This window comes from Sphaerodactylus townsendi, linkage group LG05, assembly GCF_021028975.2.
Source record: "Sphaerodactylus townsendi isolate TG3544 linkage group LG05, MPM_Stown_v2.3, whole genome shotgun sequence".
NCBI lineage: Eukaryota > Metazoa > Chordata > Lepidosauria > Squamata > Sphaerodactylidae > Sphaerodactylus > Sphaerodactylus townsendi.
The window spans coordinates 9,577,003-9,600,597 of record NC_059429.1 but is presented as its reverse complement, the minus strand read 5'-3'; the positions used below and the strand labels follow the sequence as shown (position 1 = coordinate 9,600,597).

Below are 23,595 nucleotides of genomic sequence, written 5' to 3'. Positions count from 1 at the left end.
GCCTGTGCACTCCAACGCACAGTCCCAAAGGTGCGCTCGCAGTCCCAAAGGTGCTTCAAGTTCCTGCCCTTTTGGCCTATTAAATTATGCTCATCTCCCCTGTTGCGAATCCAGCCGGCTGTGCTGTCCAGAGATTCCGCTGTACACCACCTAAGAACCAGTTAAGTACCACTGAAGTCCCATCTGGACAAAAACACTTCCCTTCCGATAACTGTTCTACCACCTCACTCCAACAGCCAACTGATATTTCAGCAGAGAGGCTTCCAAATACCCCAAATTGGTGGTGGGGGGGGTAGGAATGGACTTGTTTCTATATATATTGCTTCTCTGTGCCATTTCCATTCAGAACAGTATCTCACAGACCAAGGCACGTCCACTCCAAGTTTCAAATGGAGGCACCCCTTCCTTCTTGTACCCTACAAATAATTAGAATTTCCATGAAATTATTCCCCCGTAGGGTTCATGTGAACGTCCCTGGTCCAGGTATGACACCTGACTAGAAGGCACACCAAGAACACAAATTCCTACAGAAGCACAGCAGGCAGCCTCCCTACAGGGAAGGAGATTTTAATCGCCTCCGCAACAAGACACCCAATTAGTACCTGACGCAGGGAATGGGCAGAAGGAGCTCATCCCCTTGATGGAAGGAGATGAAGACAGAGCAAAGACTCATGCCAAGACACAGCAGGCAAACTCTGCTGGGAGAGTCTCTACACAAACGAGAACCACTCTTCAAACTCATTTCTCATGTCTAGAACGTAGGTAGGCAACTGTGGGCTTAGAACAGCAGGGGCTGATGGGAATTTGTAGTCCATGAACATCTGGAAGGCCCGAGTTGGACACCCCTGCTCCAAGAGATGCTGCTATCTTCCCAAGGCAAGTGGACTGGGCCCTCTTTGCTTGTGGATTCCACCTGCTTCCCTTTGGTGACCATAAAACTGAAATGTAAGACCTAAAGGTAGTCAACAGTACAGCAGTTTGCAGCTATCTGTGTGTGAAAGTTTCCACTTCCAGCTAAAACTGAAAGGCATTTATAATTTTTAAGTTTAATAAATATGCCAAACAGTACAATTTGTTATTGTTATAAACGATGAGTTTGCTGTTATTAAAAGCAGTAAAACTAATCTCGTTATGGATAACAACGTTTTGAATGTATTTGCTTGTTCCCTAAACTTCAGGAGGAAAAAACTGAGGGGTGGGGCTTTTTTCTCTCTCTCCATTGCTGCAACATTTCCAGAAATTTCATCTCTCTTCCAAAGCAACAAACCATCTGTCCACGGGGTAGCACCTCGTAGCCTGGCCCTCTTCAGTGCCTCAGTGATGACACTAGGTTTATGCACCAGAGAGGCAGGTAAGCCCCTCATTGGCCCAGCCAAGGTGCGCAATGCACCTCTACACCACGCAGCCCTCGGGGGGAGGAGCTCTGAAGGCACCCTGTTCCTTCTCTTTCATTGAGGGTTCCCTAGCACCAGGAACTGCAGGAGAGTAAATTCTCAAGTATTAGTGGGAATATTCATCCACAAAGAGGCGGGGTGGGGTGAGTGGGAGGCATTTCATGCCCACTAACGGTTTCTCTTGCTAAACCAAAAGGATTCTGGCTCTCTCCTCACCTCATAGCTTCTTCAGGCAACCTGGGAGCCATCAGATCTGGTGTAACTGGCCAAAACTAGGGATCATACATCCCTGAGGTGTTTGCCTTTGCGGGGTTAAGTGCTCATGCCGTTTGGCCTCCTAGAATGGGCAGATAGACCTCTGTGAACTGGGGAAAATCCTTTAGCTGTTGAGAATGAACAGGGACAGCTCTAGCAGGCTGGACGCTGGGACATCCCCACAAACCTGAAAGGGATTAAGAGGGAGAGCAGAAAGACTGTTGTTATCAACTGGGAGGAGGGACTAGAACTTCCTCCCGAGGTCAGCAGCAGGGCCAACTTCCCCAGCAGAGGTCACGCCTCGTGGCCCACGGAAGCGCTGACGCCCTCTGCCTCTCCTGCCGACGAAACGCATCGATGGCCTGACGACTCAACCGTTTCGTGGCACCTGAAAGGCTAAAAACCGTTGTTGCTGCACGTGCTCCCGTGACTCAAGAAAACCCGTACAGAAATGGAGACTGTTAATCTCCAAGGTGCCCCGGGACTTCGATTTTGTCTTGCTGCAAGGGACTAAGGTGGCTACTTCTTTGAAATCTCCAGTAGCACAACCCCCCGCCACTGCCTAGCTACAGAGCAAGAAGGCGTTATTAGCAACGTGCTTTTTTTGTTTTAAATAAAAAATGCTCTGTAGGTGATTCACACCTCAGTTTGGTCTTGGTTTATTAAAAAGAGCAGGAATGAGAACCACCCCCGTCTTCTGACTGGTCAGGAGAGGGGTTTATTTTGGCAGGTCGACCCCCCTCCCCATTATGTCAGCATTTAAGAGAGTGTCAACGTCCTCCGCTTGGCAAACTGAAAGACCCCTTCCCTTCTTGCGGAACCCAGCGGTGCAGGGCCTTCCACCGCAGATGAATACGTTTGGCTCCAGGAGGGACCGCTTTCCCTCCACCATCCCGGGACCCCAGCATCATCCCACCACCTTCTTGTCCCTCCGCTGTCGATCTGGGCCACGTGGCCTGTCCTCGGCAAGAGTCGAAGCTCCAGGCGGCCTCCGCTCCCTTCATACGCTGCTGTCCTCCAGTAGAGGCTCTTTGCTGTCCGAGCCCGCCCCTGGGGGGCCGTGGATATGGGCCTGGGCCCCGTTGCTGTGTCTCTTGTGGCTGCCTGACCTCAAGGCAGGGCTGTGCTCGGGAATAAACAAGGCCGCGAGGAGAGACAAGAGGACGCAGCAGGCTCCGAAGAGGAAAGGGGGCCCCGGGATGATGCTCCTCTAGAAGACAAAAGTGAAGAACAAAAACAGCCGGTAGGAAAAGTCAAGCCAAACAAGGGGAAGGGAGCCCCGTCTGGAAAATACACAGAATCATGGAGGGGGCCGTAGGGGCCATCGAGTCCAACCCCCTGCTCAATGCAGGGAGATCAAAGCCTAGAGCAGTGCAGTGGCGAACCTTTGGCACTTCCAGATGGGCTTATCAGACTACAATTCCCATCAGCCCTGCCAGCATGGCCACTTGACCATGCTGGCAGGGCTGAACAATGGGAATTGTAGTCCATAACATCTGGAGTGCCAAAGGTTCGCAACCACGGGCTAGGGAAGTAGGTGGTTAACTCCAGGGATGGCTTCAGATGTTCATGGACTACAATTCCCATCTGGCCATGCTGGCAGGGGCTGATGGGAATTGTAGTCCACGAACATCTGAAGCGCCGAAGGTTGGCCACGCCTGGCCTAGAGCATCCCAGGCAAGTGTTTGTCCCGCCTCTGCTTGAAGCCTGCCAGTGAGGGGGAGCTCTCCAATTCCCTAGGCAGCTGATTTCACAGTTGCACAGGTCTTACTGTAAAAAAACCTAATCTCCAGTCAGAATCTTTCTGCCCGTAATTTAAACCCATTATGGCGGGTCCTATCCTCTGCTGCCAACAGGAGCAGATGCAGTGGTGGAAGTGGTGCCAGCCGGCCCCTTTCTTCTCAGCCCCACCCCTTACCAGACTGACAGGTCCCTTCACAGTGTCTCCCAAGCAAGGGGGGGAAAACACAGGCTGGGCATCACCGCCTTCTGTGAAAGCCCCGCTTGCCCAGAGAACTTGCACAACTGCCCCCCCACACCCACCCACCCACCCACCCACCCACCCATCCATCCATCCATCCATCCATCCATCCATCCATCCATCCATCCATCCATCCATCCATCCATCCATCCATCCATCCATCCATCCATCCATCCATCCATCCATCCATCCATCCATCCATCCATCCATCCATCCATCCATCCATCCATCCACGTAATGGTGTAATGGTGGTGGATGACCGGGGAGAGAGGAATTGTATGCATGTATCCACCCACCCACCCACCCAAGGCTACTCTCATCAGTTGGTTAAGCCATGGAAATTGGCTCTATTAGGAGGCTTTGCCCAGGGCTCCACCACCGGCCATATCTTCGCTTTCCAGCTCCACGTGGAACAGGTAGAAGACGAAGCCGTAGAGGGCGGGGCCCAGCCCGTTGCACAAGCCCCGGATCCCGGTGATCATCCCTTGAACCACACCTAGACACAGGGAACAAGGGTGAGCAGGGAGGCCAGGGCAAAGCCTCCCACCTGTGCTTCTCTAGCCACACCGCAGGGGTAGAAATGAGGCACTGCAGGGACACACGGTAATGGCTGACCCCAGTTGGGTGCGGTCTGTTTTTCCTAACGCCAAACCTCTGTTGTGAGTGCTGTCACTGCTGACACGGCACAACTGACTGACGGCAACTCGGGTAGTGGGCAAGGGGGGGTCTCCAACATGGGACCTGTAGGGGCCACGGAGCCCACTGACACCTTTTATTGAGCCCGCTAAGTGATTTTAGGGAGTGTGTGGAGCCAGATGGGGCTTTTGCCCAGCAAAGCTTCTGATAGACTGCTACCACTGTTAAGCCGTGGCAATCGTTTCGTGGCAGCAGTTCTGTTTTTGCTGCCGACGAGCAGTGTCAAAATTCCTCATGTGACCAGAGGCTCAAAACCACAGCGGATCCTGGCCACGAGGATCTCAAGGCAAGAGACATCCGGAGGTGGTCGGCCACTGCCTGCTGCTGCATGGGCTGGGAGAGTTCCGAGAGAACTGTGACCGGCAGGCTTCACGTGGAGGAGTGGGGATTCGAACTTGGTGCTCCAGATAACAGTCCGCCAGTCACGTGGAGGAGTGGGGAATCAAACCTGATTCTCCAGAGTAGAGTCCGCCTGTTCTTAACCACTGCACCACACTGGGTCTCTTAAGACTAGGAGACTGGAGCAGCAGTGGCGTAGGAGGTTAAGAGCTTGTGTATCTAATCTGGAGGAACCGGGTTTGATTCCCAGCTCTGCCGCCTGAGCTGTGGAGGCTTATCTGGGGAATTCAGATTAGCCTGTGCATCTCATCACACTAGTCCATTGCTGGGTGACCTTGGGCTAGTCAGTTTCTCGGAGCTCTCTCAGCCCCACCTACCTCACAGGGTGTTTGTTGTGAGGGGGGGAAGGGCAAGGAGATTGTAAGCCCCTTTGAGTCTCCTGCAGGAGAGAAAGGGGGGGTATAAATCCAAACTCTTCTTCTTCTTACTGCCTTCTCACGTAGAATCCACCTTCCTAACCACTTGGAAGAGAAAGAAGAGTTTGAACTTACACCCCACCTTCCTGTCCTGTTAGGTTTCTCAAAGGGGCTTACAAACTCCTCCCCTTCCTCTCCCCACAACGGACACCTTGTGAGGCAGGTGGGGCTGAGAAAGTTCAGAGAGAACTGTGACTGGCCCGAGGTCACCCAGCAGGCTTCAGGTGTAGGAGTGGGGGGAAACAAATTCAGTTAATCGGGTAAGAGTCCACCTACTCTTTCCCACTATGCAATACAAGGGTCTTAAACTTAACACATCCTCTGGCATAACCTATCTGAGCTTAGCGATCATGTCTTTTTTGCTTCAGAGCAGCTTTGCTGGATATGGTGAAGGCCCACCCAATCCCATAAAGGGGCTCAAGAGGCATCTCCTAGGCACCCCAACCTTGGACACCTTTGAAGCAGAGGGGGTGCCCTGGCTCAGAGCAGGACAGAAACAACCCAGTCTCTCTTTTGAACTGTCAAGTCGCCAGCTCCTGAAAGCAAGGAAACGGGGCCACCTGGAGGCAGGGCAGGGATCTCTTCTTACTCGAGAGATTTCCAAATACAAAGAGATGTGTGACCATGTTAACCAACTGCCCTGACGTGGATGTCTCTCAGGGCTAGCAGACCAGGAATTAGGGGCTCCAGCTCAGGGTCCAGATGTTCAGGAACTACAATTCTCCCACCAGCCCCTTCTACCAGCATGGCCAATTGTACATGCTGACAGAGGCTGATGTAAACTGTAGTTCCTGAACATCTGGAGAGCCGTTAGGTTCCCCACCCCCTGGGCCAGACTCCAGTGGCAAGGTTGGCCAAGGGAGTGTGTGTGTGATACTGCGCCGTTGCACGGGCAAGTACGCTTGGGGCGCAGCTATAAATCAAGCCCCAGGTCTCTCCTCCTCTTTCCCCGCCTCTTGTAATGGGCTCTTCCTTTTCCCACACTATACCCTTTGTTCCTTTCTCTTTCTGAGAACTCTTCAGGCTACCAAAAGGCCTGTTTGCAGAGTTTGTAAAAGCCGCCTCGAGGGAATTGTAGTTCCCAGGAGGACCTTGGGCTCAAGGTGCTCCTGGGAAGTATAAGTAGTCTCCATCAGGTCAAGCTGTTTTACTTCGGAGAACAGGCCTTTTCGCAGCCTGAAAAGTTTTCAAGAAAAAGGAAGGGAAATCCAAAGCTAAAGATGTGGGAAGGGGGGGAAGGGAGGCTCGGTAGGAATATATACACGCATCTAGAGCGCGGTTTGGCTCTACGCCTGGGCCCAGCTACCGCTAGACCCATCCCATCAGGACCTCCTCAAGCTAAAAGCAGGGCTCAGGTCCTGAAGTTTAGGAGGAATTCTAGATGGGAGACCCTCAGGGATGTCCCAAGTGGCTCCGCAGAGGCAGTCAGCGGCAGACCCCCTCTGAATATCTCTCGCCTTGGAAAGCCAACTGGGTCGCCATACACTGGCTGCAACTTAATGGCACTTTCCGTCGCCATCACGGATTTAGGCGGGTGTGTGTGTGCTGAGGGAAGGGAATCAGTCTTTTCAAGCCCCAGGCATGGTGTTGTGGCCTTGGAGTCAGCTAGCCAGGAGTCCTCCAAGGAAGAGTAATGGCAGGATGACCCTGGGGCTCCAGCATCCAGAAGTCACACAGGATACAGAGAGTTGGCCCGAGCCAAGAGTTGGAAGTCAGAGCAAAACAGGCAAGACGGGCCTGGAAAATGAGTATGTTCGAGAACAGTGTCTAGCCTTAACCCAATGTATTGGAAGTGTGTTTGGGGAAGAGGCGTATGGTTTATAGGGACATGGGGTATGTCACCAGGCATGTCACCTGCTACATGGGCAAAGGGATGGGGGTGTGTGCCCGGCGAGGAGTGTGATCCTCGGAGCTCATTTCCCATACACCTCTGGTTTGGGGGTTCATATAAATACAGAGAGGAATGTTCACATTACGCATCTCCTCTGGCTTCTCCTCTCTAGGGTAGCCAGCAGGAGAGGGCAATCCGAAGAAAGTGATATTTTGCACCGGTATTTGAACACACGGCACCGCCAGGACTATATTTGTCTTGGTAGAGCAGTTTGAACACAGGATCACGGGCGTAAAATGTGAAAAACGGGCCGCTACCTTGCTGCACAGTCGGGATCGGCATTCCTGGAAACACCATGGCACTTCAATGGCGGGAAAAGTGATGCCTTCGACATGGTCTTCACGGCCCCAGCTGCCCACATCATCCTGCCGGGGAAGAACAAGCAAGAGCAGGACTGGGAAAAGTGGTCAGAGCAGCCCCCTCATCTATCCCAGGCTGTTTCAATCTTGGCCTGAACCAAAGGGCTCAAAGCAGCACACACAGTTCTCCTGTCCCCATTCCATCCTGACAACTGCCCTTTGAGGTAGGTTAAACCAAGATATTTGACCCAAGCTTGTCTAAAGAGCTTCGTCGCAATTTGAACCCGGGTCTCGCGGACTCTACTCCAGGACTCTTAACCCTAAACCAGAGGTCTGCAACCCACGGCTCTGGAGCTGCATATGCTCCTTTCAGCCTTATACTTGGCTGCCTGCAAGGTGTACACCGGAGGTCGGAGGCGTACGCGGCTGCGTCCCTCCCAGAGCAGCCGCTTGCCACCCCCCTCCTGCTACATCCCCTCAGTTGCCATCTCCCCTCTGCTCCCACGCAGCAGGCAGGCTGCCTGCTCCTGTAGGGTATAGAGGGAGATTTCTGCTCATGCGCCTCCGGGCGCCCAGCACTGGAAGGGAAAGGTGAGTGGAGGGAGTTGAACCGAGGCCGGCTCCCGTAATGTGGGAGCCTCTGGCTCTGGTAGATCTTTGGGGCCGTGGAAAACGGGTCCAAATGGCTCTTTGGGTGGTAAAGGTTGCTGACCCCTGCCCTAAACACTTGCAGAACACATCTGGGTTAAGGAAGCATCTGAAACAGGGACGTGAGGAAGTAAGAGGATGCCAGCTTCCTGCGTCGGCCAGTATAGGTTGGTCTCCACACAATTATCAGGTGTTCAACCTCAGGACAAGTTTAGGCTGAGCTCTCCCCTGAGAAGGAGCCTCGTGGCGCAGGCTGGTCACCTGCAGTACTGCAACCCAAGCTCTCCTCAAGACCTGAGTTCGAACCTGATGGAAGCCAGACTTAGATAACCAGCTAAAAGTTGACTAAGATGGCCATCTTGGGGTGGGGGTGGGGGGGTGGGGGAGGTAAGGTGTAGACGACTGGGGAAGGCAATGGCAAACCATCCCACAAACGTTATCTGTGGTCAGTGGTGGGATCCAAAAATTTTAGTAACAGGTTCCCATGGTGGTGGGATTCAAACAGTCATGCGCTTAAGCCAACAGGCGGCTTATATGGAGCAATTCCACGAGGGTCAGTGGCTGGGCATTTCAGGGGCGGGGCATTAATAATTTCTCTGTTACTGTAAAAAACTCTTACTGGGGAAAAAAGTTCCTAATGTCCAGCTGGTATCTTTCTGTCCATAATTTAAACTCATTATAGCAAGTCCTATTGTCTACTGCCAACAGAAACTACTATTTCTCCTCTAATTGACTGTCTGCCTGTCAAATACTCTTCAAATAATTTTGATTTTGTTTCTAGAAATCAAAAGAAGGGATACAAGGAACTTTACCATATTTCTTTAAAAACATGTTTCTTAAAACAGCCTCAACAAGGAGAATTATCCCGCTTTTCTACCTTCGCTAACCAGCCACATAGGAAACAACAGGACTTTTGACCTAATGTGGAATTTTCTCGCAACTTGGGAAAAGCAGACCTGCAATTAGTAGCTAACCCCTCTTGGCACACACAAATAATTAGTAACCCACTCTTGGGAACTGGTGAGAACCTGCTGGATCCCACCTCTGTCTCTGATGTGATGTCACCCCATGGGTCAGAAATGACTTCGTGCTTGCACCGAGGACTTGCCTTCGCCTCCCCTGAAAACTGCCAAGAGACATGCAGAGAGAAAACTCCCCTGAAAATGGCCAACGTTTTTATTCAGGAGCCCGCCTCGGAGTCAGATTAGCATTGCTGCCGTCCACCAACCGGCACTTACCAAGGCTGCGATCCAAAACCATACCAAGCAAGCTGCAGGATTTGAAAGCCCAGGCCCAGAAGGATGGTGTTCTTGTTCCCAACAGACCTCAGGTGGGATCCCGGGAAAGCAATAACAGTCTGGAGAGAGAGAGAAAAGCAAGAGTTCTCTAACTCTCCATTTTTAAAAAGAAGGAAGTCTCAGAGAGGAGAGAAGAAGAAAAGAAGAAGAGTTTGATTTATATCCCCCTTTCTCTCCCGTAGGGAGACTCAAAGGGGCTGACAATCTCCTTGCCCCTTCCCCTCACAACAAACACCCCAGGAGGTAGGTGGGGACCGAGATTCTGAAGCTGTGATTCAGCCCAAGGTCACCCAGCTGGCGCAGGTGTGTGAGCGCACAGGCTGAATTCCCAGACAAGCCTCCACAGCTCAGGGCGGCAGAGCTGGGAATCAAACCCCATTCCTCCTCCAGGATTAGATACATAAGCTCTGAACCTCCTACTTCACTCGCTGCTCCTGAAAGGGCTTTCGGAAAGCCGGCACAAGGGTAGTGCCGTTAAGCTATGCAGTGTCATTCAAAACACCTGATAATATGAAGGGCACTTGGTTTGCCCATGAATTTAGAATTGGGCAAGTAGTGAAACTCAATGTAGGAGGGAGATTTACTCCGTCTCCGATGTACCTGAATAAAGCACCGTTGTGGGAAGTCAAGTATCAGCAATGACTTTGGGATATTGTTTCTATTTTTCCTTTTTTTTTGCTGTTTATACTCTCATAAAATATAAAAACTTATTTTTAAAATAGTCTGAGCAGTGATTCAAACAGAGACAAAATGGGAAGCCTCCTGTGAGTGACACCCCTGCATTGAGAGCAAGTGGATGATTCACCTTATGGCTTTGTGACAAAGGTACCTGCTTCCTTCCAGAAGAAGGCCGAAGCAGAAAGTCAGGGAGCACTTCCATTTGTGGGAGTCTTTATTTTGCACAGTGAGTCAAAGTGCCCAGGGCACACAGCGCAGGAATTAGCGTCCTAGTAGTCCAGAGGGAAAAACCAGGTGCTCACCTGAGCCAGTATGGAAAGAATTCCAACCACACCAATAAAGGCTGCCACGGTCTCCGAGGAAAACCTGATGACCTGCAAAGACAGTAACGCAAACCAATGGACCTAAAGGCAAGCATACTTTGAATGCTGGATAGACAGAAATACTGCCCCCCACAATACGGAATCATAGAGTTGGAAGAGACCAGAAGGGCCATCCAGTCCAATCCCCTGCCATGCAGGACACCCCATCAAAGCACTCCTGACAGAGGGCCCTCCAGCCACTGTTTAAAAACGTCCAAAAAGGGGGACTCCACCCAGTGGTGGGATCCAAAAATTTTAGTAACAGGTTCCCACGATGGTGGGATTCAAACTGTGGCGTAGCACCAATGAGGATGTATGAGGAACGAATGGGCGCATATTGGCCAGGCATTCCAGGAGCGGGCATTCCTGGGGCGAGGGCTGTGGTAAGGACGAAAGCCGGGCTCGCGGTCCTTGGCTGAGGAACGCGAATGTACGAAGGCGCAGGAGCTGCCACGCATGCTGGTGTGCACCTCCTGCTAGACTGCATCAAGTTCTGCGCGCTACTGCTGAGGGGCAGAGGAGGGGCGTAACTAAGGCAAAAATCACGTGGCAAAATCACCAATTAGTAACCTACTCTCGGGAACCTGTGAGAACCTGCTGGATCCCACCTCTGACTCCACCCACTGAGGCAGTGTGGTCCGCTGTCAATTAGCCTTTACTGCCACGAACTTCTTCCTAATGTTTAGGTGGAATCTTGAATCCATTATTCCTTGTCCTAGTCTCTGGAGCAGCAGAAAACAAGCTTGCTCCCTCTTCGACACGACACCCCTTCAAATATTTAAACAGGGCCATCGTGTCAACCTTCTCTTCTCCACACTAAATACAGCGTCTGCTTTTATGCCAGGATTTCTTTTTCCACGCTGGATTTTAACGTTTATCCCTTTTAGCCGCTTTTATTCTTTCTAAGCTGCCTCAGACGAGGCTCCTGAAGACGTGGGCATGTTGTCAAAATGTCTAAATTGATGGGCCGAGTTACCACGGGTTGTTGGGCTGTCCCTCCCTCGGCCCCTCCTTATGATCAGGACGATCCACCTATCTGACACAGTTTATTTATTTATTTATTTATTTATTATGAGATTTATAAGTCACTTCACCCCCTCGGTTAGCACGGAGTCATGCTCACAGAATGGCTGCACATTCAATAACAATCCAATAAAACATATCAAAATACAAGAGTGCAGCTTAATTCATTAAAAACTTAAACCTTTAAAACTTAATAGTTTACTTCAATTACATACTGATTTAAAAAAATATCAAGGAGCTTGCATCATCCACGATGGGTTAAGCTAAAGTCATAGGTGTCCAACTTCAAATGGTGGCTCTCCAGAATGTACGCGGACTCACAACACCCATCATCCCCTGCCAGCATGATGCTGGCAGGGGATGATGGGAACTGTAGTCCATAACATCTGGAGGGCCACGAGTTTGACACCTGTGGGCTAAGTGATAGTTCCCTTGAAGGAGCTGGCAGTCACCCATCATGTGATAACACGCAACCCTACCTTTTCAAAACAGGGCACCAGAGCCCAAATGGGATACCAGAGCCCACAGTGAGGGAGGGACAGCTGCCACCAAAGTGTCACACCTGAGCCTGACAATTGAGGGGCGGCAGGCATTTGCAAAGGAACTACTGTAAGGCTTTCTTCTTATCAGGCTCCCACTGTTTATGTCCTTGGAGCCAGGAAGAGCCACTTCAAGTGTGAAAGGTTCCCAGCTCTCTCATGCTTTGTTCTAGGGCAGTGGTGGCGAACCTATGGCACGGGTGCCAGAGGTGGCACTCAGAGCCCTCTCTGTGGGCACGCACAAACAGAGTTCATCGGAAATCCCCCCCCCACATCTAGGCTGGCCTGGGCCGCTGGGCTCGATTATTAGCATTAAACCTAAGACCTAGTTTTGGGGAAGCAGTGTAGGTAACCCTGTTAAGCGCTGTTAAACCCTACTGATATTCATGGAAAGAACTAAAGTGCAATCCTTTACCTGGGAGTAAGCTCAGTTGCTGGCAATGTGGCTTGCTTATGAGTAAACTCTCCTAGGGTCGTGATTCACCTGTTCGAAGAGTTGCATGGTGGCTTCAAAGCAAAGCCAACAACTACCACCAAGCTTACTCCCGAGTAACGCATGCCTCAGAACCACCCATTTTTTCTAACTAAAACCTCAGTATTCAGGTTAAATTGTCGCATTGGCACTTTGTGATAAGTAAGCAGGTTTTGGGTTGCAGTTTGGGTGCTTGGTCTCAACAAGGTTCGCTTATCACTGTTCTAGGGATAGAGTGAACCGTTTGGGCTACGGGGGGAGGGGATGCTGTGGGGGATATAGGCAAGGAGTTTTCACGGGATTCTTCAGAATTGTCTTTGCTGATGTTTACCTTTCGCTCCGAAATAAAGACTTCAGAGCAAATCTACGGTTTCCATTGTTTTCGGGCCCGGGGTCTGATGCAAAGTCTGTGCCCCACGATCAAGGCAGCTTACCTGCCGCAGGTAGAGGAAAAAGCTGGAGTACTGGCCAGCTTCAGGAAGGTAGGAGAGAAAGACGGTGATGCAGATCAGGAGGACAGTGGAATCCTGGCCCACTTTGCGGAGAGACTGCGGGAGGAAAGTACGTGCCACTTCAATTACGGCGCCAAACATCTGCCGGTCAGGTGCAGCAGTGAAAACATCAGGCTAGTCAGGGTGGACTACAATTCCCATCAGCCCCTGCCAGCATGCCCAAATGACCATGATGGCAGGGGCCAATGAGAATTGTAGTCCATGAACATCTGGAGCACCATAAGTTGCCCACACCAATCTTGAAGACAAGAGTTCAAATCTTGAAACAGTTTTACAGCTCAATAGGCTACCTTAAGCCAGTCAACTCTTTGTAACCAACCTTGCAGGACTGTTGTGATGATAATATGGGGAAAAGAGAACCAGATTTCCTGCTCTGGCCTCCTAGTAGGAAGGGATTTTTTAAAAAAAGTGTTCCCCTCAGGAGTTTTCAGGTTAAAGAAGGTAAAAAGGGCAGATGTGTCAAAAGTCCAGTCTTGCTGGAGGCAAGAGCAGGACCAGAACAACAGACAGACACGGGAGCAAGGAAGTCGGGAAATCCCTGCCTCAGGCCTCCTCTCCTCCATGAGCTCAACTAGGCAAACAGATCAGCATCTCACCAAAAGAAAGATACTGGCCCACCTTACAAGACTGTCACATGATTACCGACAAAGTGAAACCGTGTTCCTGTCAATCTCATGCAGGTGAAACAATGTTGGTTTGCTTCATGATTGGGGCAAAATCTGAACCGGAGACATCCTGACTCCCTCCCTCAGCCACAACGGTAAACAGAAAAGATCCGACTAGGTGTAGAAAAGTCAAAGTGACACAGCATCAAAAAAAATGTCTATATCTTGGCTACACTCTATAGGATTAGCAAGCTGGTATTGCAAAAGGACAAGATATTAAACGTTTACATAAACATACGAAGACTGCTTAGCTACCTGTCAGGTGGGACACCTCGTTGTGAGAGATTATAATGAATTTGGATGCTATTAGTGGGAAGGTGACCTTACAGAGCGGCGACAAGACTAATGGCACCACACTGAGGAAGTGGACAGTAATTCGCTCAACGAAATGAGAAAATACCAGGGGGGTTGTCTGTTCGCAGAGATTAATTGACTTGTTTTTGTTATTTGAGCACCAATATTGGATACGTGCTGTCTTGCAAAACTTCTGTGGCTAACTGTTATTGGGTGTATGTTTATATAAACATTTAACATACTGGGATGTTGTATTTAAGCAAGCCTTTATTGGCATAGATATTGGGATGTTGCATGGTTTTCAGGCTGTATGGCCATGTTCTAGTACCGTGGTGGCGAACCTTTGGCACTCCAGATGTTGTGGACTACAATTCCGATCAGCCCCTGCCAGCATGGCCAATTGGCCATGCTGGTAGGGGCTGATGGGAATTGTAGTCCATAACATCTGGAGTGCCAAAGGTTCACCACCATTGTTCTACCCTGTTTCCCCAAATATAAGACATCCCCTGAAAATAAGACGTAGTAGAGGTTTTGCTGAAGTGCGAAATTTAAGGCATCTCCCGAAAGTAAGACGTAGCAAAGTTTTTGTTTGGAAGCATGCTCGACGAACAGAACACAGAAAAACAAGACATCCCCTGAAAATAAGACATAGCGCATCTTGGGGAGCAAAAATTAATATAAGACACTGTCTTATTTTCGGAGAAACACGGTAGTAGCATTTTCTCCTGACGTTTCACCTGTATCTGTGGATCCTCTGAAAATGCCAGCCAGATGCAGGCGAAACGTCAAGAGAAAATGCTGCTAGAACACGGCCATACACACAACACCCCAGTGATTCCGGCCATGAAAGCCTTCGACAATTTAACATACCATCATTTTGCTGTACTGATTTGCTCACTCCCTCAGCCACCAATTCTCCAGCACAGGACACCCCCCCCCCCAATTACAACACGGGATTCTCACTCCCCACCCTCCGCTTGAAACTTAAGCTCTGGCAGCTGACGGCCAAGATCCACGGCCCCCTCCCCAACTTACAGCAAAGGGATCTGCTTGCTCCCAAGAGATAGGTGCCCCCCAAGACACAGGGCGCATTTCCTCCGGCAGGGACTCGGGCACGGCCAATAGGATGAAGCCAATGTCCAGCAGCGCGACTCCGGAAGCCAGCACCACGACCAGGGTGTCGCTGTAATCGCGAGCCAGGTAGGCGCCGATGGCGGGACTCGTCACCAGGCTTGCGGCAAACGTGGCTGACACCTGCAATGCACCCGTTCAAAATGGTGGTTAGTTAACATTAACTGCTCCTTCGTCCCAAGTGTGTTCAGGCGCACATTCAGGACTGAGGGCCAGCGAGCTGCGGAATTCAATATCCATCACCATCATGGGACCTGCAGCTCTACTGTTTTTAATCAAGGTGCAAATACCCCCAGTGTTACCAGACCAACCCACGGTGGGTTGAGGGAACCTTGCTTTTAAGTCAGCATCCGGCCAACCCTTGGGGCGCCTAGCAGTGCTGTGCCAAAATGAGAAACCCATTCTCTGCATGGGCTGAGTCGACCCACAAGGACAAAGAGAAACTTGTCGAGACGTGCCCTTGCCCGTCTCTGCCATGCAAAGCACCTATCTCACACCCTTTCTAGTGGGATTAACCTAACACAACACCCCTGCCCTGGAGAGTGTTCCCATCTCCAGCCCTGGACTATACTGCAGAGACAAAGGACTGGCTAACGTATTTGCCCCGAGCGTTCCTGCCCAGGGTTGCATTAACTCAATACTTCTTCCTCTGACTAACCTAACAATGACCTCATTTCATGGTCATTATTCTAAAGCCGTAATTCCATCAGCTACCTTCCCCCTTTTCAGGCATTCCCAAGCGTGGGCCATCAAGCTAATGTCTCAACCATTAGATTGATGGCGCAGCCATTAAGGTTGATGTCTGTCTCTTGTCTTTCCCTGGAAAGGCAGAATTCCCTTTTGTCCTGGGAGATTCTGCTCTCTTAGCATGGCCAGAAGGCCCGATCTCCCCTATAAAACAGGTCCTTGCCTGACACGCAGCGTTCAATGTATCTGGACCGCTGGTCTGACCACATGGTTCCGCCCGGTACTGCCTTGGGGTTCATTTGCTGCTGCGTGCCCCCTGCTTTGTACCTTGCTTCCCTGAAGAACAATGCAGGTCGCTGGACTCATGGACCCAACGCCACTTGGGAATAGTATCACCCCTAAGAATTCCCTCAATTCCTCCACTATTCCCAACCTATCCCCTCAAAACTGCTTATATCCTAGGACTCTGTGTGTGTTCTGCTACTTCGAATATTCTGTGCTTGTGCGCCCCTATTATCGCTAAATAAAATTGTTAAACTTTATTTGCTCTCCAGAAGAATTTCTTGCAAAAGCTGATCTCGGTACAAACAGGCAACGAAGACCCTGAGCTTGCCTGACCTTTTGCTAAGCCAAAAGTCTGCTCTCACTAATTTCCCGCTGTAAACGGGAGAGACTGTAAATGGCAGATTCACATCTCCTCCCAAGAAGTGAAGCCGGGGGCACAAGCCAGGGAAAAGCAGGCAGCAAAACAAGAGGCCTCACCAAGCCGTAAGCGGTACTGCGCTCGTGTTCTTGCGTGATGTCGGCAACGTAGGCAAAAATCACAGAGAAGGTGACAGCAAACACTCCAGACATGGAGATGACGGCAAAATACCACCTGGAAGAGAGAAAGGGAAGGGAGCTGAGAGATACCAGGCGGATCCAAAACAGAGTTCACAAAAGCAAAAGGAGAGCCTGTCACGAGTCAAGCATCCGTGGGCCCCACCTCTGATGAGGCCTGCCCTGACACGCTCAAGTCACTGACATATCTAACGCCTGGGCTGGTGTTTTCCTGGGAGTTGTGGGGACTTTTTCTTTGGAATGGGGCTGCACGGCCATTTCTGGGCTGCCGCAAAGCCTGAAGAGCTGTATGTCATGCTGGGCACTGGGCAATGCAAACGTGAGATACTGTGTGGTTCAACACAAATGAAGAAACCATCCTTGCCTACAACAGACAACCTAAGAAACGTTTGACCAGATTAGATCTGCACAGACCCTCTCTCAGGGTTGAAGGATAAGATTTATGTGTTGCGCCTGCTGTCCATCAAAACCGTGTCACTAGGGGGCGACCCAGGACTGCAAAGTAGGTGGCCGTATGGTGCCTCGGTTTTCGGCTCCTGCTGAACGGATTACCGACGAAAACTGAGGTTCCACTGTACAGAACTGTCATCTCTTCACTGACAAGCCAGGTCAGAGGATAAGAGAAAATGGAATGTGGCACCCAAGGGCCAGGCAGGATTTAGAGCCAAAGCCAGCCCACCACTTAGACTATGCTCCCGGGTCACACGTTGGCCTTCGTATGCCCAGCCCAGAACTTACCATGGACTGATCTTCATGAGAGGGATTGGCGCACAGGTGAAGAACACTGTGAGGAGCAGGAATGATTTTCTACCCCAGACATCAGACAGGGCTCCAATTAATGGGGCACTTAGGAAAGAGAGCAGACCCTACAAAGAGAAAGGGATGGGGTATCTCAGCTTGCATAGAGTGTATGGACTCTTTTGCCACCATACCTTAAAACTGGTCACAAGGCCTTGCATAAGGCCCTTCTGCAAGAATCAGACGGGCCAAGAGGCAACAATTTAAGAAATCCTCGGTGTTTATTGGAAGCATTTCTATACTACCACTCTAGAAAAAAGTTCCATGTAAGCAATTTACAGATGATAAAAATGGAGTTCACTACACAGATGGCAATACAACCAAGCAATGTGCAATACTGCTTGTAAACAAATCATGGCAGTCCAGGAATCATCTTAGGAAAGAGGATACTCGATGAACGCTTGGAGGGTTAAATTACCCTCCGCCCTCTGACCAGTCAGTGAAAGGTTTGATGGAAAGCTATGGAGAGGGGAGGCGGTTTTTATAGCTGCTTCTTTAGCTGGTGATAGTTGGTGGTCCGTTGCAAATGCATGTGTGTGAGGAGGCGGGGGGACATACCTTCTTCTCAAACATTATTTCAGAATATATCACTGGCTAGTACAGGCGTCTGCAACCTGTGGCTCTCCAGATGTTCATGGACTACAAATCCCATCAGAAAAAAGTTCCATGTAAGCAATTTACAGATGATAAAAATGGAGTTCACTACACAGATGGCAATACAAATGGAGTTCACTACACAGATGGCGGGGGGACATACCTCCTTCTCAAACATTATTTCAGAATTCCAGTGGAATTCCGAATCATCTTCAAGGTGTGGGTTTTAACCTTTAAGGCCTTACGCGGCCTGGGACCCTCGTATCTGAGAGACCGCATTACCCCATATGCCCCTACTCGGCCTCTGCGATCAGCAGAGGCCAATTTGCTGGCGGTTCCTGGCCCCTCGATGATGCGGCTGGCCTCCACACGGGCCAGGACCTTTACGGCCCTGGCCCCAGCATGGTGGAACACTCTTCCTCCAGCTGTCCGGGCCCTGCGGGACCTTGGTGAGTTCCGCAGGGCCTGTAAGACCGAGTTGTTCCACCGGGCCTTTGGAGTGTCCAGTCGCTGAGTGGCGCCCCCTTCCCCCTCCCCCTCTCCTTCCCCCCCTGCATCTTCTTGCACATACCATCTGATGCACTTTACCACCTATTATCCTCCCAGAGAGGAACCTGACCCCTCCCTTTTCTTTTTACTGGGGTGATCTTAACTGAAGTGGCCATAATAGGGCACCTATTATGATACTAACCGCTGTTTTTAAGTAGCTTTTAATGGATTTTAGTATTATATTGTTGTTATCGATTTAATTAATTGTACATGTGAATGTTGTTCACCGCCCAGAGCCCCCAGGGGATGGGGCGGTTTATAAATCGAAACAATAAAATAAATAAATAAATATACCGCTGGCTAGCCCAGGGGTCTGCAACCTGCGGCTCTCCAGATGTTCATGGACTACAAATCCCATCAGCCCCTGCCAGCATGGCCAATTTGCCATACTGATCTAGTCCAGTCCCCTGATCTAGTCCAACATCTGGCTCTACAGAGCGGCCAGCCACATGCTAAGTGTCAAACAAACTGAGCAGAGAGGCCAAAGTCTTTCCCTTCTTCTAATTGGGTTTTAGAGATTTGCTGATTATATAAGCGGAGGCCCCCTTCAGTCACCAACTCCTTTTAAAGCTGTCTGTTCTCGTGGCCATCATTGTGTCTGTGGGGGGTGAATTTCCCAGTTTAGTTACTAAGTCCATGACCAAACTGCCCTAGGGCAAGTTCTCTCACGCTGGGCTCCCAGATCCTTTGTTGCTGTGAAAAGGGGGAAGGAAGGTCAGCCCCTACTTCAGGGAATGTCTTCATTCTACACCAACCCTACACATTACAAAGATGATATCGAGGCCCCGTTTCCATCCAGCCAAGCGGATGAGGCCTCACATCAAGTGCAAAACATGTGGCAAGATTTTTTAGAGATTCAGGGAGAAGCATGCATCAGAATTCCCACTTAAACCACAAACAGGCATGGAAGGGGTGACCAAAGAGCACCTTCTTCCCGTTTATCAAATCCAGATGCATATTAGTCTGAACTTGAGCAGCAGCCTTAAAAGAAAAACAGGTCAGCTCAGTTCCCATGCAGCCAGAAAACAGAGTTCCCTCCCGCAAGCACAATCCTCTGACACTGGCCCCTGGAAGTCCTTACCTTGACTCCGTGGATCAGACCGTTCATTAAAAAGGTATGTTGAGGGAAAGTCTGGTGTAAGACCTGCAGTGAGAAGCAACAAGACGGTCAATTCCTTTGAACCACAAACTCTCTGAATTTGAGTTTAAAGAGATGTTTGGAAATTAGGAGGGGAGGGAGAAGAGAACATTCTCCTGAGAAACTGTCATCCAATGAGACTCGCCATTCCTCCCTTTTGGAGGGGGAGGGAATTTTAAAACTAGAATACTGGACGCCACTCCTCCCTTTCGGGGGAGGGGAGGGAATTTTAATAATAGACTGTCGAACGCCATTTATCTTATTGAGACTTATTATATATTTATTAGAAATAGTTTTTTTACGGTTATCGCTGCTTTTAAACGTCTTCGTTATTTTATATTGTTTTCCCTTGTGTTGTACACCGCCCAGAGCCCTTCGGGATGGGGCGGTATAAAAGTTTAAGAAAATAAATAAATAAACTACAGAAACTGGAACCGCATCTAATTGGATGGGGAAAGTTAGCCAGGCCCAAAGCTGCAGACTCTCTCCCCACTTCTGTGTACATTGATAGTTTCAGAGTTGTATTACTGCTTTTCCTCCCCAATCCCAACCCTCACTGTCAAAGCCTAACACGATAAACTGGTTGGGCAAGGTAAATTTCCAGATAATAACCGATCAACATGAACAAGATTAAAGGCACACTGTATTCCATAAGCAAAGGCTGTATTCCAGGCTGGCTCTGGAAAACAAAGCCAAGAATACCGTTTGACTCTCCAAGAGCAACAGTTTCCTGATACTTCAGCTTCACCAGAGATAAAAACACCAAGCCACATTACAAGCACTTTCCTTCGGATGATCTCGGCCTTGTTGAGTTGGCTTCTGGATCACAGCAGCCACCTCAAAAGCACAATTGGACGGGCGCTAGAGAAAGCATCGAAGGACACGAAAGCATCCATTTCTGTCAATTTACAGGTTGTCAAGATACCACCAGTGGATGCAGAAGGCAAACATGTTGCAGGTAAGACTGCAAAAATTGCTTGCCCAAAAAGTTTCACTGTGACTTGGGCATGTATGATTCCATAATGTACACACGAGCAAGTACATTATTTAATACTACTAAAATGTACACAAAATTGCTTTAATAAGTACAAAGGTTAAACACTAGTTTAACTGGGGTGACGGGGGGGGGGGGGGAAGCAACACAAAAGCTTGGGGACTTTCCCACATCAGCATACTGTCCTGAGCCAGCCAGGTCTTTTAGTGACCAAGGAAAGTGTACTCACAGTTAACATTGGGGTGGTGAGCAGCCCCCAGGCAAAGAACTCCAGGAAAATCACCACCACGGCATGGTACACGCTGGGCTCCCCGATCCCTTGTCGCTAGGAAAAAGGGGAAGAAAAGTCAGCACCCACTCCAGGGAATGCCTTCATTGTACACTAAGAAGAGTTGGATTTACATCTCCTTTCTCTCCTGTAAGGAAACTCAAAGGAGCTTACAAAGTCCTTGCCCTTCCCCCCTCACAACAAACACCCTGTGAGGTAGGTGGGGCTGAGAGAGCTCCGAAGAACTGTGACTAGCCCAAGGTCACCCAGCTGGCGTGTGTTGGGAGTGCACAGGCTAATCTGATTTCCCCAGATAAGCCTCCACAGCTCAAGTGGCAGAGCAGGGAATCAAACCCGGTTCCGCCAGATTAGAGTATACCTGCTCTTAACCACTATGCCACTGCTGGTCCATTCTCTGCCTGTATGGCAAGGTTAATGCCCTTGTATAAAGCCACAATGCGGCCTCATGTGGAATATTGTACATAGTACTGGTTGCAGTATCTCAAAAAGGATACTTCAGACATCCAAGATTATAGAGTTAGAGTACCCTTCCTGTGAGGAAAGGTTGAGAGTCTGGGCCTTTTCAGTCTTGGGGGGAAAAGATGCCTATGGAGAGGGTGGGGAGACCTGACACACAGATGGTCACACAGTGATGGTCATGAGAACAAATAGCTTTAAAAGGGGTTGGTGACTGAAGGGGGCCTTTCTATCCTGTAAAGAGACTCAAAGGAGCTTACAAACTCCTTTCCCTTCCCCCCTCACAACAAACACCCTGTGAGGTAGATGGCGGTGAACAGCAGACTTACCTGGAGAAATTGATTTGTTTCCCTGCTCCTGCACTTGAAGTCTGCTGGGTGATCTAGGGCTAGTCACAATTTGATTCCCCCATTCCTCCACATGAGCAGCAGACTCTAATCTGTAGAACAGGGTTTTGATTCCCACACTCCTCCACCTGAGTGGCAGACTTATCTGGAGAAATTGATTTGTTTCCCCACTCCTGCACATGAAGCCTGCTGGGTGATCTAGGGCTAGTCACAGTTTGATTTCCCCACTCCTCCAATGAGCAGCAGACTCTAATCTGTAGAACAGGGTTTTGATTCCTCCACTCCTCCATGGGAGCAGCAGGGAGGAGGAACGTGAAAAAAGCTCCTTTTGTGCCCAAGCTACCTCCAACCGATTCAGGCGGGAATCCAAATGTTCCCCAAGGGTGCCACCAACAGTTCAGATCAGGACAGCCGCTTCTCCAATGCGTGATGCCAGGTCCTGCCCGGTGGGGGGTAGATTGGCTCGGTTCAGACACAACTGGGCACTTTCCAAGGTACATTCATGGACACTAGAAATAGTCTCATCAGGCTACATAATGGAGCATCTCTCTCTTTCCCCAAACAGGCTCATCATGTCCCCGCTCTCAAAAGAGCCAATCAATACAGAAAGAGAGAAATGGGTGGAGGAAAGACAAGGGGTGGGAGAAAGAGAGAAAAGGGGAGGGGAAACAGAAGGGGAGAAAGAGAGAAAGGGGAGGGGAAACAGAAGGGGAGAAAGAGAGAAAGGGGAGGGGAAACAGAAGGGGGAGGAGAGAAAAGGGGAGGGAAAACAGAACGGGGAGAAAGAGAGAAAAGGGGAAGGGAAAGAAGGGGAAACAGAAAGGGGCGGGAAGAGAGAAAAGGGAAGGGGAAAGAAGAGGGAGAGAGAGAATCTGAAATCCTTGATCTCAGATTGCAAATGCCTTAGCAGACCAGGTGCTCAGGAGCAGCAGCAGGCCATTGCTTTCACCTCCTGCATGCGAGCTCCCAAAGGCACCTGGTGGGCCACTGCGAGTAGCAGAATGCTGGATTAGATGGACTCTGGTCTGATCCAGCAGGCTCTGTCTTATGTTCGTAAAGGAGAGGGTAAACAAGGCGGGGAGAAAGAGAGAAAAGGGGAGGGGAAACAGAAGGGGAGAAAGAGAGAAAAGGGGAGGGGAAACAGAAGGGGGGCTGGAAGAGAGAAAAGGGGAGGGGAAACAGAAGGGGGGCTGGAAGAGAGAAAAGGGGAGAGAAGACTGTCAAGGGCAGGCCTTGCGGGACCTGGTTCAAATCCCCACTCCACCTTGGGCCACTCACATCCCCGCCCTTCCCTTCCCTGTATAGTTGACGTTGCAAGATAAGGGAGGAGGAGGGAGGTGGAAACGAAACAATGCCCGTCCTCCGAAACCTCTTGCAAAACGACGAGTGCACACAGACACAGACACCGAGCCATTGCGTTGGCCTCAGAAGAAGAGCACCCTCGGCATAACCAAGGCTCCAGAGAGGGCCACACTGGCCTACCCTGCGGGGCAGTCGTGCAGGTGACTCCAAGCCCGCCTAGCCGAAGCCCTCTCTCCCTCCCCGCGGCCCTCCACTCACGCCGGCGCCATCCCGGATGACGGTCTTCTTGGCCAGGAGGACGCTGCGGTTGAGCCGCTTCTTCTTTTTCTTCTTCTCGCCGGTCATGGCGCGGCCGACCAGGCCCGCCCGCCGGTCCAGGCGCGGGTCGTCCTGCGCGGCCGCCTCCGCCGAGGCTCCCCCATCCTCCTCGCCCTCCGCCGCCGCCGCCCCCTCGCCCCCTCGCCCAGCCGCCCTCACCGGCGCCGCTTGTCGCGGCCCGCCGGCATCGCCTCAGTCGCCGGGGTCGCTTTGCGCATGCGCGCGCCGCCCGAAGCTCCGCCCACTTCCTGCCAAGCATCCCGTCCGGCGCGCTTGTAGCGAGCAGGTGAGGCAAGCCCCTCCTCCGTGCTTGTCTCAGCTTGACGGACC

The 23,595-nt window shown here is 50.6% G+C and overlaps 1 protein-coding gene across 1 annotated transcript; it reads right to left on the bottom strand.

The window, feature by feature from the left end:
• Positions 1-2,292: 2,292 nt before the first annotated feature.
• LOC125433512 (hippocampus abundant transcript 1 protein-like) lies at positions 2,293-23,485 on the bottom strand. The gene is made up of 12 exons (XM_048498059.1): positions 23,206-23,485; positions 20,783-20,878; positions 19,503-19,565; positions 17,219-17,346; positions 16,403-16,517; positions 14,858-15,076; positions 12,786-12,899; positions 10,258-10,329; positions 9,218-9,336; positions 7,290-7,397; positions 3,948-4,126; positions 2,293-2,861 (listed from the first exon to the last, which is right to left on the bottom strand). Exons 1-11 carry the CDS (start codon positions 23,290-23,292, stop codon positions 3,958-3,960), a joined length of 1,290 nt encoding a protein of 429 aa, XP_048354016.1. The 5' UTR covers positions 23,293-23,485; the 3' UTR covers positions 2,293-2,861; positions 3,948-3,957.
• Positions 23,486-23,595: the final 110 nt, after the last annotated feature.